We start from the raw sequence: 20,415 nt of genomic DNA, 5'->3' as shown, positions 1-20,415 counted from the left end.
TTCTAAAAAGATTTGATCCTGCCTGCTTCCAATCTGACCTTTTCAGTGACATTGTTCCTTTGACTAGTGGTTAGGTTATGCTGGTATAAGTCAGTTTTCAGTTTTTTTTCCAACAAAACTGAAAACTGACTTATACCAGCATAACCTAACCACTAGTTAGGTTTCCTTTTCCCTTTCCCTTTGTGATCACTTCACATTTATTTTGACAGGGCTGGAAAAGACATGGTTTTTATTGTTACTTCATTGGAAATACATTTGTAACATTTTCTCAAGCAAATCAAACCTGTGGAAGGCATCAGGCTTTTTTAGCAACAGTTGAAGACAGGTATGTAGACATCTAATTGTCTGAGGAGGTCACATGAGCATTCAACTTCTAGCACCTGCACCTGCATTTCAGAGTAAAGACTCTGATTGGGCAAGCATCTAGCTTCAGAGGACAGCTATCTGTCAATACAGAACTTCTCACAGTTTTTACATGTAAATTCAAATCCAGGAATCTGGTTTATACTGAAAGTAGGTCATGGCTGTGAAATCAGTATTGATATAGATGGTTTTGTCAAAAAAAAAAGTAGAACTATATCTTCTACTTCTTAATTGTGGTGGCTAACTTGAGTAAGGAATACAGAATCCAATTTTGAGTACTAAATGAAGAGATATCACTCTGAATTCCTTTTGAAAGATAGTACAAATGAGTAAGAGGATATAATTTACAACTATCTGGTCTTTGAATCAAGGTACTTTTAAAATTAAGTGAGAAATCAAATGATGCAAAGCACTTGGTACCTGAAAATCTGTCACAATGAAGCCAGGGTTCAGTGAGTGCAAAATTTCTGGAGAAGTGGTGCACATTACTGTATGTGAAATACAGGAAAAATAAAAAGTTTAAGAAACAAAATATTTTTCTTGCAGATGACTTGAGGCTTTACACAATCTCTTATTTGTTTCTACATAATCAAAATTGCTATGTTCTACTGTGAAATCTCCAGCTGGTAGCTCTATAAACACAGCACTGCAGCTGCCATCAAAATGTTTTAACATTATTGTGGCCTTCTGACTACACCTTGTTAGGAGGAGACTTTTTTTATTTGCTCTGATTTCTTAAGAGCTCTTTGTTTAAACACCACAGTGGACTATGACAGGCTTTACCTCTATATAGGTTTCTTTGCTAAATATAACTTGTCTTGCCGCAGTCATTGGATCTAATTTACAGTGATCTTTAGTTTTATAATTTAGTATCTTACTACTTCAGCCTCTACTTTTTGTAACTTCAGTAATGCTGAGATTCCTTTTTCAGTTTTGGATTTGTCTGAAGGAAGAAGTAATAAAATACTAGAGTACTAGAAACTCACAAAATAAGTGGTATAAAACATAAGGCATGTCAGGTCTCTTCTTTACCATCAATTTCCTGTCAGTCCAAGATTAGGCTGTGTTATTCACTGGGCATCTGAGAAAAAGCAAAATACTCTGATATCGAAGCTCACAAAATATCTATTATTTAACAGTATTAATTTATTGACTTATTTCTTTTTAACAGGTATGAACAAGCCTATCTGACCAGCCTGGTTGGGCTGAAAACAGAAAGATACTTTTGGATTGGACTTTCAGATGTAGAAGAAAAGGGAACATTCAAGTGGTCTAATGGTGAATCTGTCTTATTTACACACTGGAATTCTGAAATGCCTGGTAGGTATGACTCTGTGCTCTTCAATCGGTCCAAGGCCCGAAATAAGCTGCTCACTGCTTGAAGATTTTTCCTTAGCTCTCTCTTGGTGACATAATGGCCAATGGCTTTCAAATACATCAGGCTGCTCTCCCCAAGAATCCAGAGTGGCTGGGAAGTTCCTGCCTAGTGCTGAAATGAGCTTTTAGTATGAGTTTGGGAATAAACTTTTCATTGAGATCAAGTTTCTGATTTGCAACTGTTCTGGGGAGGTCTGTGCCTGTACTGCTCTGGAGGAGCAATCTCTGCAGGCCCAGTGACCCTCCTTGCAAGCCCTGCCTGTTCAGCCATACCTCAGAGCACACTTGTGCACTGCACCTTCTGAGTGTGGGATATCAGCATGCAGGAAGTATCACTGAGTCCTAGAGAAAATGGGACTGCAAGGTAGGACACGAGGGCAAAAATATAACAATGGGAAGTCATTTAATCTGACATGATCACATCAGAAAGGGGATGGTTATTAGTGTTCAAAGTTCTGGTATGTTCTGGTCCTCTGATTCTGTTTAATTTCGGTACCTAATTGCTGATTTGAATGTGTCAGGTGAAGTGGTAAGCCTATGTAGGCTTACATATACCCAGCTAGTTCTTGAAAATTAGAAAAAATTGAGAAACTAGCTCTAACCACATTCAGTTTTAGGGGAGAATTTCTTGGATCTAAGGTTATGATCTAGCTGAGTCAGCCACTGCAGGTGATTTAGTGTAAGGCACAATTCAGTATTTCAGAGTGGACGAACTGCAGATTTTTTTGCCTTTTTTTTCTTCATGAATTAGAATCATAGAATCACAAAATGGTTTGTGTTGATGGGACATTTCAAGATCACACTGTCCCCATCCACTGCCATGGACATTTTTCACTAGACCAGGTTGCTCAAATTGAAGTCCAACCTGACCTTGATATCTTTTATGAATGGGGCATCACAGCTTCTCCAGGCAACCTGTTCCATTTACTCACTACATTAATAATAATAAAACAAAAAATAATTTATTCTGCCCAATCTGAATCTACCTTCTTTTATTTTAAAATGATTGTCTCTTGTTCTGTCACTATAAGCTCCGGTAAAAAGTCTTTCTTCACCTTGTAAGCACTCTCTAGATATTGAATAGTCAAGGTAATGTTTCCCTGGAGTCTTCTGTTCTCCAGGCTGAATAACCCCACTTCCTAAGCCTCTCTTTGTAGGAGAGGTGTTGCAGCCTTCTGATCATTTTTGTGGTCTTCCCAGGGACCTGCTCTAACAGAAACATTTTTGACTCTGTACAATGACTTTATTTCTGCAGGATAGAACATGAAATTTTCTAACTTAGAAGACCCTAAATGACATTTTTGTGCATTCCTGTTTACAATCAGGAAGAAAGCCAGGCTGTGTTGCCATGAGGACTGGAATAGCAGGTGGATTATGGGATGTAATAAACTGTGAAGAAAAGGCAAAGTTCATTTGCAAAGTGTGGGCAGAAGGAGTGACACTTCCACCTGTTCCCACAACAACTCCTATTCCCCGGTGTCCAGAAGGCTGGGACTCCAGCAATCGAATTAGCTTCTGTTTCAAAGTAAGTCTGTTGGTTATTTCTGCATTAAGGTAGTTTCTGTTTGCTTCACACTCATGTGATTAGATCAGTTTGCCAGAGCACAGTGCTTATAGTGCCAAGGTTGCAGGTTTGATCCCATTATGGGCCATTCACTTCAGAGCTGGACTTGATGATCCCTGTGGGTCTCTTACTACTCAGAATTCTGTGATACCAACAAAAATTGGCATGTGCATATCCTATTGTTTCATAATCTTTTTTCCAGATTATATGTAGAAGTCTTCTTCCTTTCTACTGAAATGCTCATGGTTTTGTTTATTCTTTTAAAGACTAATCTTCAGGTTTGAGCTTTTGTTCTTAAATTCCAGTTCTGGTAAGTTTGTGGTCTGGTTGTTGTCTTGCAGTAGACTCTCCTATCAGCAATATAGTGTGCTAACTTGACTTAAAGAGTTCATTCCAAGCCTGTGTTTCACAGAGAGCACTCCTAAGCCCTGTACTCAGAGTTTCTGTAACTCCCACAGAACACAATTGTAAATCAGTTGGTTTTGGGCAGCTAATATTTCTTGATCCTGCGCTCTGTATGGTCTGTTTTGTCTGATGGCAAAATGGTCTCTGCAGCCTTTTTCCAGAGCAGAGCACAAGAAGACGTGGCTGGAATCGCAGGCGTTTTGCCGCTCCATAGGGGGGGACCTGGCCTCCGTGAACGGCAAGGAGGAGCAGTACGCGATCTGGCGCTCCATCGCGTGAGTGTCCACCTCGGCGGGGCACCGCCGGGCCTTTCTGAAATATTTCTTCTTAGCTGGTTTGTGTTTGCTTCTCTATGAGCCAGTCTGCAATCCCTGTCTGTGTCAAACACGCAGCAAAAGCGTCGAGCTGATAAAGGGGTTGTATGACTAGCAGCAATAAGCTCAAAAGCTAGTGCTGAAATGGCATTGGGAAGATATCTAGTTAAGGCAGCGCTTATCATCTGAAGTAAAGCTATTTACTGTAAAGTTGTTGATATTATAAAATTACTACAGAGGCCAGTCGTTTTCACATAACTGTACAGTTTTATAAATCTGGATGATATGTTGATTTTTTGTCACTTTTATGAACTAATAAAAAAGCAGAGGCAACTTCAGATTATTTTTTTCCTTACATTAGGAGGTTAAATAAGCTTAGTAAGTCCCTGAACTGCAAAAAACAGGTGTGAGATTTCTAAATAAGATGAAAAGCTAACAGTTGCAATACAACCAGAACAAACCAGGCTCAAAGATCTTGTACTAATCTAGCTAAACAAGAAGCAAGACTGAAACATCAAACTGCAAAATGCTATGGCCATACTAGAATCCCAGTGGTGCATTTACAGTAAGGAAGGAGTCTCACATACATCATTGCCACAAATTAGGTGAATATATTCATATTAATCAGTAAAGTGTGTCTGCTTGCACTTGCCACCTTCAAGGATAAGTTGAAGGTGATATTTTTAAAATGTGATTCAAATGCAGAAAGTAATTCTCTGTTTGAAAGCTGTAAATGTCTTTACAGAGAAAATGAGGAGTTAAGAAATGGAGCAACAGTAGCCAGTGAACCATAATAGAATAATAATGCAAAGGAATTAAGCCACTTTATGTACAGGAGTTATATCTGGTAATTTTCCTGATCTGTGTTTAAATCTGAGTTAATGCATAATGATAACAGCTAGAAGCAGCTGCATTTTAATTCATTTCCACCTTGGTTTTTATTGTTTTTAACAGCATTATGTTATCCTTAGAGAACTCCTAACTGCAGTAAACTATAGACTGTTAAAAATATTGTATTGCTTTTATTAGTATTGGTACTTTTTTTTTTTTTTAAGAAACAATGGCTATTACCACCAGAATTTCTGGATAGGTTTATATTACCTGAATCCTGATGATGGCTTTGTTTGGAGTGATGGATCTCCAGTGAGTAATTTAATTTTCCACAGCTGTTATTTTGCATTCCCTGTGCTTCCTATTTATGTGTAGTGTATGTGTTTCTGTGTATTTTTATGCTTAATCATAACCCTCTGTATTGTGTACTATTTAGGAAAGCTAATGAATAGCAGTTTCATGGCTTGATATTTTTGGCTAAAACATACTGATTTTTGATAAGAAGATACACATTGAATCAACAAGGAAACTAAATACATGCAGGCTAAGAGGATATTCTTCTGAATGCGAGGATTTTTTGTGCAAAATTGCCCTTCTTTAGTTGTTCTTTTCTTTGCTCATTGTCTGCAATGGCTTACATTCCATGGAGATGAAAGCACTTTTTAATGTCAGTTTTACTTTAAACTAAGGTATAAAACTGTGGAGATGAAAGTGATTTTGGAGATGTAGGTGTACTTGATGCAAGGTTGGTCAAGATATATTGATGGGGATTTACAGTAAAGAAACCTGAAACTGGATAATATAGGAATAATATAGGAAAATTAGAATAGCAGTAATACTTCTTCTGAGGCAAATGCCAACATTTTTATTGCATCTGAATAATATCCTAATACTCATATTGTATATTTAACTAGTTTAATATCAAGATGTAGAATTCCCCCAGCATTTTTTTAAATGTATTTTAAAGAACTCAGGTCCCATAAAAAATGTTTATATTCTTCCAAGTCTGTACAAAAACAACTGTTACCTAAACTGCAATCCATTTGCAATCTGAAATAAGTTTGAAGTGTCAGTATTTTCACAGGAGGATTCTCATTTCCTCCTCAGTTTTTGACCTGACAACAGGAACAATTTGTAGGTCTGTGCATTGATGCTGTCTCCTCCCTCCCTCCCTTACTTTATTTCCATATAACAGAATGTTCACAAAACTTCTGTCATAGGTGAAGTATGAAAACTGGGGCTTTGGAGAGCCAAATAATTATCAAGGAGTTGAACTTTGTACAGAGATCAGTGGTGATTCCAGCATGCTTTGGAATGACAGGCACTGTGATTACATGTATGGATGGATTTGCCAAATAAGAAAAGGTATTGCTCACTCCTGCATATTAATGTAATAAGAAGATGTTCTTGGTTGACTTATACCTTAATTGTAAGAAATAAAAGATTTTGAAACCTCTTTATAAGAATAGTTCCCTCCTTCACTTGCCTCAGGTGCTGTTTTTTTTGATAAGAATGTGTAGTTTGAGGATGGAGCCTGGTTTCAAGATACTTTATTTCTATATTCACATGTTGATTACTTGCTAAATTCTCATGAAATACGTGTTTGGATGCTTTTTATTTGCTGAAGATATCAAGACAATATTTATAATTTAGGGAACACTTGAGTTTCACTAGCAGTGCATCTATTTACATTGGAGCTTTTTAGAAAGTGCAGCACATTTAAGTGTTTTACTGCGTTCTTATAGTGGGACGGAGAGGAGCAAAATAAAGGTGTTGCATTAGATTATTGACAATAAATATCAGCTCTGCCTTTTATTGGTAGGAGAATTTCTTAGGCATAGATTTCCTTAATAAATGTCAATACTACTGAGATTTTATTTTAGTAAAAAGCTAATTGGTGAGCCTAAACTCTCAGAGTTTTTCTGTATAATAAATTCCTTTCCTGAGATACTAATGATTTCCTCCAAGATCCCATTTCCATGATGCCATAGCAAAAAAAAAAAAAAAAAAAAAAGGAATCTTTTCCAGTGAGATTTTATCTAAAGAAATTTGTAAGATCAAGGTAGAAATTACTCTCAACCAGAGAGAGATGGAAAGAACCTCACCCCATAGTAATTAGGGCACCCAACCAGATGATAACCCAGCCTGCTGCCCCTGGTTTAAGTCAGAATTCAAGTATTTGTGGCCAGGGGAAGAGAGAGAGAGAGAGATGGAAATCCAGTACAACTGTTATAACAGAGTTAATGCTTTGGTACATAAGGTTTACTGCTTTCAATGAGTAAAAAAAATTACTTGATTTAGGTAAAGTTCAAGGTATTTATAATACTTTGCATGTAAGGAATAGCCTCAGGAAATAGGACTACATATTGAAAATTGAATATTATACCAAAAATAAGAGATTTAGGTTATTTAGTTCCTTCTGCATTTTGGTGTTAAATCCATTGCTAACCATGATAGTCAATGTCAGTATTAAAACTACCTGTCAGACATGGTAAATATCTTCTCTTCAGACACAAAGTATACAGTCATAATAAACATTTTTTTGTCACAGGGGCGAGTGTGAAGCCTGAACCAACAGAATCTCCTACACCTGGTAGGTGTTACTACTATTGCTCTGTGGGTGTGTTTGTGCACAAAAGTATTAAAATTTTATTAAGGAGGACTATTGTATCTCAGGAGCAGAATAGTTAGCTTGGCTTTTATCTTACAGAATACAGGACTACTGAGGATGGATGGATCATACATGAAGACAAACAGTACTATTTCAGCACAGAGAGTGTTCCTATGGAAGAGGGACGAGAGTTCTGCAAAAAGAACTTTGGAGACCTTTCTGTCATTGAGAGTGAAAGTGAAAGAAAGTTCCTCTGGCGATATGTAAGAAAAATCATTAATATTATGGAATAAGCCATCCAAAACAAGTGAGCATAGGCTCAGATCCTTTTCACCATGGTGTTCTCCCTACAAGTTTTGATAGTGAAGTTGCAGTGGCACTAAGCCAGATTAGTATGAGGAACAAACTAATGCTAACTTTTAAGGGATCTGTGACTTCATTTTAGCAAAAAGTATTACACTGATGAGTTATGATTGTGTAGAATATCTTAAGTATTGGATCAAAGCAGCAGTTGGCTTACATGCAACGCTCAGAACATTGGATTTACATCTTACCTGTTTAGCTAAGCTAGAGTCTACCTAGTCTCTTTATGGTCCTCAAGTTTGCTCCTTTGCCTCCTTCTCGTGAGAATATAATTATGGAGAGAGAAGAAACTAGGACATGGATTATTCCATGAGAAAAAGCTTTGAAACCCTATTTCCTATATAACTGGAATTGTTTGCTTGTTATGCTGGCTGAGGTCAACTTATTTTAAATCAGGAATGTGCTTAAAAGTTATATTTGAACTACATAGAACATTTCCTGAGCTGGCTGGAGAGCGACAGTGAGAGGACACAAGGACATGTATCAATTTATATCCAAAGTGTAAGAAGGGGCTTGTCTTTGCAAGAAATTAGTCAGATAAAGTCCAGTGCAGAGACTGTGCAATAGGTGCTGATTTCAGTGGCTTTCAAGTAAAATGTGAGAAGTGTTGATACAGTGACCACATCTTCTGGTGAAGTTTAACTGTGGACTGTCAGCTGTGAGCTGCTTTAACTAAAATACTGTGGCTAGAGAATGCATCCAGTTCATATCCTCTGTCAGTTAGATCTATATTATTCATCAGTAACATAATAGGTTTATATGACAATAGAGGGCATTTATACAATTTTAACTTTTTCATTCTAGATGTTGAAAAATGGCAAAGAGGATGCATATTTCATTGGTTTACAACTGAGTATTGACCAGCGTACGAGGTAGGTCATGCCCAGTTTTGACTCATAAATTAAAAATGATTGTATTCTCAAGTGGTTTAATTACATCTTAATTTAGCTCTTGATTATCCAGAAGAAATGCTGCAGGCTTCCTAAACAGAATTTGCTCAAAGCTAGACAAAAAATTATGCTGCAGCTAATGCATTTTGAATTTTTATTCAGGAATTCTAGTTTCCTTTATTATGTGATTTATACTGAAAATAAAAGTAGATGTTCTAGCTGTAAATATATAAGATTTTTGTAGGTAAAAATGTTCTTTTACGCCATCCTTAACTGCTGAGAACAGACTATAATAAAGGAACAAGTGAAACCTGTTTTCTTTTTGTAGAACAATGATAGTTGTTGCTCTGTGAGCTCAAGCAGGTTTTCTGCAAGCCTTTCTGGATGTCAGTATGCAGCACCATATTGATTTTGACATGTGATGTTTATTTAGGCCTGGATTCAGTTCAGTCTGTGTCTGAAGTGCCTGGACAGATGCCTGGTAGTTCTCCTCCTTATAGTCCACAGTAATGATGAGGGACCTCCAGAGGATAATTAGGATGTTAGGTGAGCCTCTGAAAATGAGGTGTTTCTGCCTTGCTGGTTTTTTAGGGACCCTAAGATGATTATACCTTAAAGTATCTTGTGCATGTGTCTGAAGGATGAGCCTGTGCACCTCTGTCACTTGTAGACCACTAGAAAGATGTGTCCTAATAATTTTCCCGGTTACAATTTTGTTATTCATTGCCTAATCTACATGGATGTTCAGCTTTTCCAATGTTTGTATTTTACCTTATATGTCTTTGAGCAGAGAGTAAGTTTACTGAAACTAGTAAAGAGGCAATTTGGTCAAACAACTTTGTACATTTTACTATAAGCAGCTATATTAAGCATATTAAAAAGTTACTTTTTTAACATGGAAGAAGTTCTATTTTATGTTAAAGAACTATTTTGTTGGATTGTTTTTCTTAAGCTGGATGGATGGCACTCCAGTGAATTATTTGGCATGGGCACCACATGAACCTAACTTTGCAAATAATGATGAAAACTGTGTCGTTATGTATAAGAATTTAGGTGAGTTTTGTATGTTTTTTCATGAATTTCATTATTTGTGTGTTTGTGTCACAAATTTTTTTCTTCTGCCAAGTATTATTTCTTCCTGCTTTTGTTTTATTTTTTTTTCTCTTTTACAAAAAGTTGTTTAAGTAGACCATAGTAATACTTACAGGACTTAATAGTTTTTTACTCTTGTGCTTACCTGAAGCGTAACATGGGGAAGATCTGATTGAGATCTGAGGCCAGAGGTCTGTGGTTGCTGGTTTATATTTTTTCTTAAAATTGACCTAGTGTGTCACTGTGAAATGTCTAGTACCTGGTTCTACAAAGCTTTTAACATTATGTAATTACAGCTAAAAAGTGACATATTTTTTCCTAGACACTGATATTGAATGATAATAAACTGAGAGACAGTTTTGATCTTATCTTTCAACCAAAACCACTATACATGAGAATGTGTGAAATGAATTTCCATTAACCAGCTTGAGAGGTGGTGTCATACAGTTCCCCATTTATCTTACACCCAGGATTTTGGAATGATATAAACTGTGGCTATCCAAATCCCTACATATGTGAAAGGCACAACAGTTCCATTAATTCCACTGCTCCTCCAACAACATTTCCAAGTCCAAGAGGATGCCGTCCAACCTGGCTTTCTTTTCGCAACAAGGTACCATAACAAATGCAGTCTATGCTGGATGTTTGGCAAAGCATTAAACAGAAAACAAGAGAATTTTTAAACCATACTGTTTTTTAGTAAAACAGTTTTATGCAGAGAGCCATGACACATGAACCCTTTTCTTGTTTGCCTATCTGTTGTTTTGCAGGAAAAGTGCTTTTCCGATGTTTCTAATGAAGCAAATTCAGTTGCAGTGGATGAAAGGCAATTCTCTAGTCAGCTCTTTAAATGTTTTGATACACATTTAGTCAGAATTCCTAAAGTATTGATGCCTTGATCTTGGGGTTTTTAAACCAAACTGTAATCCTTTTTACTGACTACATTTTGTCTTCCTTAACTTTACTAACATGGTATGTGTTGTAGAGTAAAATTAATGATCAGGCAGACTAAGATCAGTCATGCATAACTTAGCACTGTTAACTGTCTATAGAGAAGTCAGGATTTGCTTATTTTCTAGGGATTTCAGATCAAATCTGTTTTTTGAGCAAAACACTTTAGTGAGACTTCTAATTTTATATAGAACTAGGACCAACACAAAAGCTCTTTGAAAGCTGAATGTATTTTGAATGTATTTTTTCAAATAAATGCATTCTTTTACTGCCTTTTTTCCACCCTGCTCTATTTAAAACAGTGATTATCAGTTGAGGGATATTGAACTGAAGATAATATATAAAGAATTTGTTCATATTTTAGTGTTACAAAATATTTGGATCTACAGAAGAGGAGCGTGTTACTTGGCATGCTGCACGAACAGCTTGCATGAATTTAGGAGGAAACCTGGCCTCAATCCCTAATGAACAAGTGCAAGGTACTGTGCACAGTTTTTGTAACAGCTAGATGAGATGACATTTAATCCTTACAGGCTGGCTGGGGTTTTTCTCTGAACACAAACAAATTTGAATAATGATTGAATATTTGATTTTTGTTCCAAAACATATAATTTTTAGAAATCTATAATGAGGTTTTCACTTGAATCTACCAAATTTTAGTGTTGGCTCAGAGAGCCAACACTATGTGTGTATAATGTCCTGGCAGCCAAAGTAGTGGTTTTTTCTGCTTGCACATGATGCCAGCTGGACCCTGCAATTTCCAATCCAAACAATGTGCTTTCACTAGGTGGCATTAACTTGCTGCATGGCTTTACTTTCAAATCAAGTAGAACGCCTTCAGGATGAGAACCTGCCTGTGGGCAGCTTGAAACAGGCTTGAGTGCTCACACCCATACCCAGAGCCCTGCACACAGAAGTGCCACTCTTTTCACTGGAGAAACTTACTGCAATGAACCCCAGAGCTGCATCCATGCCTCAGGGAGATGAGAGGGGGAAAACTACACCCTGCTTGAATAAACAAGGCACACTTCCAAACTAAAAACAGGGGACGACCTTGACAGATGTTAGACTGACTTTGATAGATAGATGCTTTTATTAGGCATAGTTTTTTACCCTAAATGTGAATGTGATGGAAAAAAGCAATGCTGCAAAACACATACTGTCTGTGAACTCAAGAGAGCACATTGAAAACTCAACCATTGTAAGACAATGCACTGAAGTTTGAGCAATTAAATAGTTTTAATTTAAACTGCGTCTAAGAACTTAGTACTAATTATGTTTTCCACTTGTGAAGAGCTGAAGAATCAAACTTTCATTTTTCAAACAGTTATATTCTAATTCTACATAAATTCTGCAGTGGTTATTTCATGTACAGGACTTGAATTCTAGGTAAAAGAGAAATGAGGAATGGAGCTATTAGCACAAAACTATCATCTTTGCAGGAAGTACAGACATAAAGACCTGAGTTCCTGTTACAGTTTTTGGCAGAACAGCAATGTTAATGTTTAGCATAAAAATCTACAGGTTTCATTCCTGCAGGAGTAAGCTGTATACATTTAAAAATGCTGAAGGAAGGTGAATGATTAACAGAGCAGGCAGAAATTATTTTATTCCTTTCAGAGGAAAAAACATTCTTAACCATGACTGCAGTGGTTGGCAAAAACCATAGTATGTTCATTTTATCACCGCAGTCAATGTATCATGGACTAGTAGATTGAATATAATTCATAATGTTCATAATGGGTGAATATCAGGTGACCTAGCCTGCTCTATTTGTGAGCTTGCCACCTTAGCTAAGACACATCAGCACCCACCTGGACTGTGCAAAGCAGTGATAATTGATTTGCTTGTGTTTGATAGTTCTGTTAAGTCTCATTTGAAGCACGTTCCTTGTGCACTTTGCTCCCTGCCAAGGCAATGCAGGCTGTTGCCTGCCTGTCCAGGGAGGGAAGAAACACTCTGGTGGCTCTGGAGCAGCACTGCTTATGCAGATACACAACTGGCAGGAGCTCGGTGGTGCTGTTGTGGAGCAATGTCTCTCGTGGGATTATCAAAAAATGTGTGTGATCCCCACAGCTGTTAATGTCTTGAACTAGGATTCCAAAGTGTCATGGGACATTATAAAAGCAATTTCTATCATGGTTTTGGGGTTCTTTCCAGTACCAGCTTAGATACTTAGATGAAGTATTTTGCCCAAAGACACAGTTATACACCTACTTACCCATTCATCAAACTCAGCATTCATTTCCTCTTCATCTCACCTGCTTGTGTTATCAGCAATGGAGGGTTCTGTATTTCAGAAAAAAGTATTTAATATCACCAATCTCAGGCCAAATATTTCAACGGTCCTATTTTAAAATTATTCTTCTTTTTTTTTTTCATTTTTTTATTCTAGCTTTCCTTACCTTCCATTTAAAAGATTTTGCCACTGAGACATGGATTGGATTAAATGACATAAATCATGAGATGAGGTTCCTCTGGACAGATGGAACAGGGGTTTACTTTACAAACTGGGCCAAAGGCTTCCCGTCGGGACATGTGGGTTTATATGCGTACAGCGGCCAGGTAAGTAGCAATCACAAATTGTTCACTGAAATTTGATTTTATGGAATCATTTAGGTTGGAAAAGGCTTCTGAGATTGTTTAGTTCAACCATTAATACGGCACTGCCAAGGCCACCACTAAACCATGACCCTAAGTGCTGCATCTACGTATTTTTTAAATACCTCCAGGGATGGTGACTTAAACACTTTTCCCTGGGCAGCCTGTTCCAATGCCTGAAAACTCCTTTGATGATGGAACTTTTCCTAATATCCAATCTTGTGTCAACTTTGGGCCATTTCCTCTTGTCCTGTCACTTGTTGTACTAGGGAAAAGAGACCAATATCCACCTTCCCTAAGGCTGAATTCATGCATTTGTGGGGATTTTAGGTATGTCACTGCTTGACTTACTACTTTCATACCTGTGTACATGTTGGATATAAATCCAGGTAGAGTGAAGCTTTTGAGCCCTTGTGCAGTTGCTGTATCAGCTGGTGACAGGATCCATGGAGGGCTCATACACAGACTTGTTTCAGTTTTCTGTTTGTGAGGACTACACAGCTTTTGTGTTCAGCCTCTCGTGGGCTGTGTAAAGAGGGCAGTGGTTCTTCTGCCCCATGGCATTTTCCCAAAAGCACAACAATGAGAACATCCTCCTAGTCCTCTGGTGACAGCTGTGCCAGAACTTGGCAGGATTCCCAGTTGGCTTGTAGTTTGCAAGGCGGCATTTACAAACACTCCCCTGACACAGGTGTCTTACATATAAGCAAATTCTGCCAGTCACAGTTGCAGAAAAGACATGACTCTATAAAAAGACAGACATTCAATTTTTACAAGGGAAAAAACTCCAAACCTCCAGAAAAGCACTTTCTCTATTTCTCTGTCAAAGAAACTGGCCTGACAGGTCACAAAGTTCCTTTCTCTCTGATCATGTGTGTGTACTCTGGAACTACAGCTCTTTATAGTGCTAACTGTATTTCTCTTGAATTACGTTTTTTTATGTAGAAATTTGATTTTATGCATAATATCCTTTTCTGTGTCTCTGAAAGGACCACCTGTGAGCTTTTTATCTTTAAAGAAGGAAGAAAATTAGGTAGAATTTGGAGTTCTGAAGGAAAATATTTTAAAAATGTTACTTCTCAAAAAAAAAAGTTTATCTCTTTTTTATGTGAAGTAATAAAGGATTTTATGAAGTCTAATGTGACAATTGATAAAGTCCCTTTTTCATAAATTTTATATTTGTTTTTAAGTCTACTTGATCTTAGCAAAAAATATTATCATAGTTAGTAAAAATTAGTATGCATCTGTTCAGTTTGAAAGAATTAAATCCAAATGTTTTTTACCCAAAAATGAAGCAATTATGTGAGCATCTTCTCATGAAAAGAAAAAAGCCCAAACAAGTAAACAATAAAATAAATATGGATGTTTCATTGCACAAAGCCACTTGTAACCCTGCAGGCTTTTGCACTAATCACTGTTTATTTAATATGTGCTAATCTAATTTCTAGCTATTGTGTCCATGTCAGAGAAGTTGAAATGTCACAGAAAGGCTGGAACTGACAGAGCAGTGTCTGTCTGCCTTTGGGCAGGAGCTGTTCTAACTTTGCTGTGTGTACTATTGCAGGCTGAAACAATAAATTGTTGCATTGCACTTTAAGGGTCCTGTTTTATTTCTGGGGTAAAGTTATCCAGTCTTTTCTGCAATGATTGATCTAATTTCTCTTCAGATTGTCTGTGACTCCTCTCCATGCTGTATGCCTGGGGATTGAGAATACTAGAATTCCTCTGGTCCTCTTACTCACCCCAATGCAGGGCAATGGAAAGTAAGAAAGAAACTTGTGGAGTGGAAGAGGAATAGAATTTCCACATCACTTGTGTAACTTAAAACTTGTGTTCTTAAATGTTACAAAGATATGAGACTAAAATTACAGCATTTCTTGTGTCTGAAGATGCAAATGGGGGTCAAAAGTTTAATATTTGCTTATTCTAGCTATTTTAACTGATGTTGTATCTCTTTGCCTCGAGGCTGATTGTGTTACCATGAAAAACAAATCTGTTAAGGAAGCAGGGAAGTGGGTTGATCAGAGTTGTGATAACAGCAGAGGATATATATGCCAAATTAATGCAGGTAATTCTCTTTTTAGTTAAAACCAAACCCTTTTCTTCTTTTCTTTTTTTTTTCCCCAGGAAATTGATTAAATATGTGGTTTTAAACATGATTTTTCTTCCAATAAAGATAAATGCACAAATTGTTCTTCAGGCAGGAAGAAAAGGGTCAAATAGTCAAATGTGTCAGAAGTCCAGTTAGTCACTGCTCTCATCTGACCCTTCCCAGCAAATGCTGTATTGCTATTTTCCTGAGCTGGAATTGTATCTGCATCTTTGTGTCTAGTATGACACTTGATATGACATTTGTTCCATAGTTTTTTAATTTTCTGAGTACACTGGCATTCAAAACATGTTATGGAAAATACTGGTTTGTACATGTAGCATAAACTGTCTGGAATGAGACTGTAACCAGTCTGCACTGAACTTGAGAAAAATTACCTCCAAAAAAGAGATTTAAAATATTTAAATCTATCCTCTGTTTAAGTATCTAAGTAATTTTTAAGGACTGGTCTGTTGTGACTATTTTATTTCTTGAAAAAAAATCTTTGGGAAACCAAACTGTTTCTGCAAACCTTTTCATTTGATGAAAAAGATTTTATGAAGAAAAATCGTGACTTAATCCTAAGTAATTTCAGTAATACAGTTCTTGATAATTATACAGAATGCTCCTTTGCTCCTTTATCAGAAGTTGCTTCAAGCAGCTCTTTTCCTTTCTAGAGCTTTGTAATTGGATTTTACTGCTGTTGCTGGCTTAAAGCAAAGTGCATCTTACCCATGCTGATTATAAACCAGGGAATATGAAATAAGGAAGACTTTTATTTAGTTCTATTTGCAACCAATGAAATCATACTCCCCTTTTTGGACAAGTATGTGGGTCTTTTTTTCATTTTTTATTTTACAGATGCTGAATTTCTGCCTTCTACAACTTCATCCCCATCCAACATTTTCCGTTATGGGAACAGTAGTTACATGTTCATCCACACGAAAATGACGTGGGAGGACGCACGGAAAAACTGCAAACAAAATCAATTTGACCTTTCCAGTGTCTTAGACACCTACAGTCATTCATTCCTGTGGCTGAAGATATTAAAGTATGGGGTGCCTGTGTGGATTGGTCTTAACAGTAATGTGGTAAGAACATTAAACTAATTGAACATGGCTTTTCTCATGGACATGTCAGGAACTGAAAAGTCTTATCACCTCTCTTTACTTTAACTTATTTGCTTACATCTTGGACTAAATACTTTGTGCTGTCAGAGGAATCCATCCTCTTCTCTTAATCTGATTAAATTGTATTGTATATATTGCACGTGCTTTTCACACTTTTTCTGTGATATTCCACTCTGTGCACTTCCAAATAAGGCATTTTAGTCTAGCATCTTGGAATATCTCTTTATATATTTCAGGTATAAGTGTGATATATATGTGATATAAAAATCCTAATATTTTAGAATTCACAGAAGAAAACATATATTTTAATAACAATACCTAATTTTGAGAAGTATAAGAAGGTGATATTACTATGAATATTTTAACATTTTTGAGGCTATTTAGCAAAATAATTAATGAGTTTACCAAGTTTAGTTGTATTTGTCTCCCCTTTCTCAGTTGTTTGGTATTTTAACAGTTTCTGCATATCTAAATGCAATATTTTTTTCTTCTTGGCACAGACACTTGTCCCACACACTCCATTTGAAAAAAAACCCCAAATATATGAACATAGCACACCACTTCCCAAAAAGCAAAAGATGCCTCTAACATTAATCAGCAGGATAAATCATTGGGTTAACCAGTTTTGGTGGGAAATGATTACTGATTTAAATGTATTTCAGGTTAAAATAATCTACATGTCTTGAAACTTCTGGGGAAAGAGGTAGTGCAAAAATTACTCCTTAGTATTTCATTCCCACAATATATTTTAAGTGAAATTGTTATTAGTTCCAAATTAAAGGTATTGTTATGTTCAACATTAACTCAATGTCACTTTGCATTTCCTTTTGCTGAAAAGTACTCGTTGCACTGCTGTATTTCTCAATTAATGTTTGTCACAACAAAAATGTCAAGGTTTGAGCCATTTATATTTGTTATTGGTTTCTAAGAAAAGCCCCAATCCTTTTAGCACAAAGTACTATGTAGATAGATTGACAGAGTTAATCATTCCAGCTGATGGTTTTTTTCTTTAGACCAATGGGAATTATGAATGGATTGATAACTGGAGAATGAAGTACACGAAATGGGCTGAAGGGGAGCCAAAGCAAAAACTAGGCTGTGTCTATCTTGACATTACTGGAGTCTGGAAGACAGGATTCTGCAATGAAAGTTACTTCTCTGTTTGCAAAAAATCTGATGGTAAGAACTTGAAATCTGACCATTGCAATTTAATAAACATCTCATTAGAGATCTTGGGGTTTATTTCCAGTGTTAAATAGATGAAATCATTAGAATTTGCTTAGGTTGAATTGGGCTACTTTAAAGTTGGAGCAAACACATAGTAAGAAAGAGCTAGTGTGACTCTGAATAGCTATCACTTTATGTAAATTGTGTTAGACAAATTTTGCAAAGCTAAGACTCACACTACTCTTCTATTTATTCTCCTATTGAATAAACTTGCAATGTCAAAAACTGCAAAAATAAAAAGGCAGTGAATCTATGGAAGTAGTCACATGGTGTTGTTTAACTTTTTTTAATCAGTTCAAGCTCCCACAGAGCCCCCTCAGCTTCCAGGAAAGTGTCCTGAGTCAGAAGGACACAGATCTTGGATCCCTTTCCGAGGTCATTGCTACTACATTGAATCTTCATCTTCAAGAAACTGGGCCCAGGCATCTTTAGAATGCCTTCGACTAGGTGAGTATCCTACTTCTCCTAAAACAAGTATCAAAAGTATCAAGTGACAAAACCCACTTGTTTTCCTAACTGTGAAAAGCTGAACATGTGTTATGTGTTTTCGTGAGTTCAAGGATGGTCCAAGTGTTGGACAAGAGAGTTGCATCCAATTATTGCCTTAACTGGAGAGGTAATGGAAAACCTATGGCCCGCACTGCCTCATGCATGTGGCACCAGGCATGAGAGGAGCTGTGTGGCCTGGAGTGAAGATCATGAAAATAGAAATCTTGTACTCTGACCCTGATAGGAGATAAACAGCTTCATCCACAGCAATCACTAAAGCTTAATGGAATTTATATCTTTTGGATTCTTTATCTAATTTCTCCCTTGATTATTGCAGTTTTATACCACTGGATGAAAGCTTTTTAGTCTGGATAATATATGAATAAACTAGGGCTGCTGTGCAGTTTCATTCTCTCAACTTCCTTCTTTGGGAAAGGGATGAAGACTGATTATGATGGACTTCATATGTCTGTAGCATTGTTGTTTATGGCATCGGTGGTAATGTGACATAGGTGTCTGGTTTCCCATCAGATTATGCAGAGGGCTCATTCACTCTCCAGCAGAATTTATTGTGGCTTTATCTTTATATTGCCATGTGGTCAAGAAGAACCTACCAGTGAAACCCATGGCAAAGGTAGACACCTGATACTGGGTGAGAAGATTCCCCCTCTCTTTTCTGATGCTCGGGTTGACGCATTTTGTTGAAGCAGTTTGTTGACAGGACAATGAGAATGTTTTCCCCTGCAAAACATCTCTAAGAGATTTTTCTTTCCCTGTGTTTCTAGGTGCCTCTTTGGTCTCTGTTGAAGACTCAGCTGAAGCCAACTTTCTGACCTACAACCTTGAACCACTTGAAGGCAAAACATCAGGATTTTGGACAGGAATGTACAGAAATGTGGATGGTACTTTCTCTGCTTATAATGTCTTTTTAGTGAATAATTATCGCAAGCTTTTTGACATGAATGTTGAAAATGTCACATTATAATTCTGTGATAAGGAAGATAAAGCAAGACCGAATAGGCAAGAGCCTGCTTTAATTAAATCCTATATTTGATGATTATTGCTTTCACATTAATGAAATTAATATTCAATTAGATAGACATTTCTATCCTTATGATAGATTTTAAAGTACAGTCTTGTACTGTTCAGGTAAAAAATACCAGTATGACTGTCTGTGGCAGGGTGCCAAAATAGTTCAGGTGACTTGAGGTGGGGTTTTCTTGAGCTTTGGAAGATTATTTTTACAACTGCCTACCCAAGCACTTGAATGACAAACTTCCTAGGGATAAGACAACTTTTCAATTACATTGCTTGAATCTTAACCAGGAATAGTGAAAATTTTTGGTGAAGGAAAGAATCCAAGAGTAGTCATTTACATGCATGGCACATGGAGGAAAGCTGAGGTTTACTCATGTGGTCAGTTGACACAAAAAGGGTTTCTTAAAGTGGTTCTAGAGCAGAGTAGAGCAGCATACTTCTCACAGTGATCAAAAACACAAGAGTACTTCAGCTCTTCATTATCACTCTAGATAGTGATTATAGCAATTTCAGCATAACTGCATAGCTAAATTTCATACCTTAATGTCTGTATCCAGACTGTATTCAGTTGCCATGTCCCCACACAAAGGGTGTCAGGAATTATAAATAAAAACACAAAACAAATGCAAAATATGTAGAATCTTACAAAAATCAAAATACAATTTTCATGCTGAGTCTAAGAATTTGCTGGAGTACAACTTACAGTCACAAGGAGTACGTTTATTCTAAATAAATAGCACTATTAAAAGAAAGAAAGAAAAAAGGAACCGGAAGGAAGAAGCAGAAAGTCCCAAGAAGAGCTGAGCAGCAGTGATCACAAGATTTTGGAAGGAGATCTATAAAAAGCAAAATCGTCTGTGTAAATCTTGTGGAAATAACTAGAAACTGGAAAACTAATGAAATAAAATTGGACCTAGAAAGACTTAGGTGTGGGATTTGAAAAGAGTAACACAAAACCTTCCTACAAATTACTGGAATGAAGAGCATTCTGGTGAAGTTATATTTTAACATCACTTATTGCTATAAATGGAATAAATAATTGACACTGCACCGCTGCTATCACTTGTGGGAGATTCTTCT

General features: G+C 36.8%; 1 protein-coding gene across 2 annotated transcripts in view; it reads left to right on the top strand.

The window, feature by feature from the left end:
• Positions 1-20,415, top strand: part of LOC103812787 (macrophage mannose receptor 1-like) — a 51,655-nt gene that overhangs the window by 27,279 nt on the left and 3,961 nt on the right. For both annotated transcript variants that reach the window (XM_018909364.3, XM_030233619.2), the window contains 18 exons: positions 210-325; positions 1,535-1,683; positions 3,066-3,265; positions 3,860-3,984; positions 5,079-5,166; positions 6,075-6,219; positions 7,406-7,447; positions 7,565-7,728; positions 8,633-8,700; positions 9,671-9,771; positions 10,281-10,423; positions 11,126-11,240; positions 13,157-13,326; positions 15,328-15,430; positions 16,313-16,542; positions 17,595-17,760; positions 18,103-18,255; positions 19,083-19,199. In XM_018909364.3, coding sequence (XP_018764909.3) covers positions 210-325; positions 1,535-1,683; positions 3,066-3,265; positions 3,860-3,984; positions 5,079-5,166; positions 6,075-6,219; positions 7,406-7,447; positions 7,565-7,728; positions 8,633-8,700; positions 9,671-9,771; positions 10,281-10,423; positions 11,126-11,240; positions 13,157-13,326; positions 15,328-15,430; positions 16,313-16,542; positions 17,595-17,760; positions 18,103-18,255; positions 19,083-19,199 — 2,395 coding nt within the window. The remainder of the gene's footprint in view (positions 1-209; positions 326-1,534; positions 1,684-3,065; positions 3,266-3,859; positions 3,985-5,078; positions 5,167-6,074; positions 6,220-7,405; positions 7,448-7,564; positions 7,729-8,632; positions 8,701-9,670; positions 9,772-10,280; positions 10,424-11,125; positions 11,241-13,156; positions 13,327-15,327; positions 15,431-16,312; positions 16,543-17,594; positions 17,761-18,102; positions 18,256-19,082; positions 19,200-20,415) is intronic.

The sequence above is a fragment of the Serinus canaria genome, chromosome 2, assembly GCF_022539315.1.
Source record: "Serinus canaria isolate serCan28SL12 chromosome 2, serCan2020, whole genome shotgun sequence".
In the NCBI taxonomy this organism is placed as follows: domain Eukaryota; kingdom Metazoa; phylum Chordata; class Aves; order Passeriformes; family Fringillidae; genus Serinus; species Serinus canaria.
The sequence above is the reverse complement of the archived record's forward strand: the minus strand, read 5'-3'. Positions and strand labels throughout refer to the sequence as shown.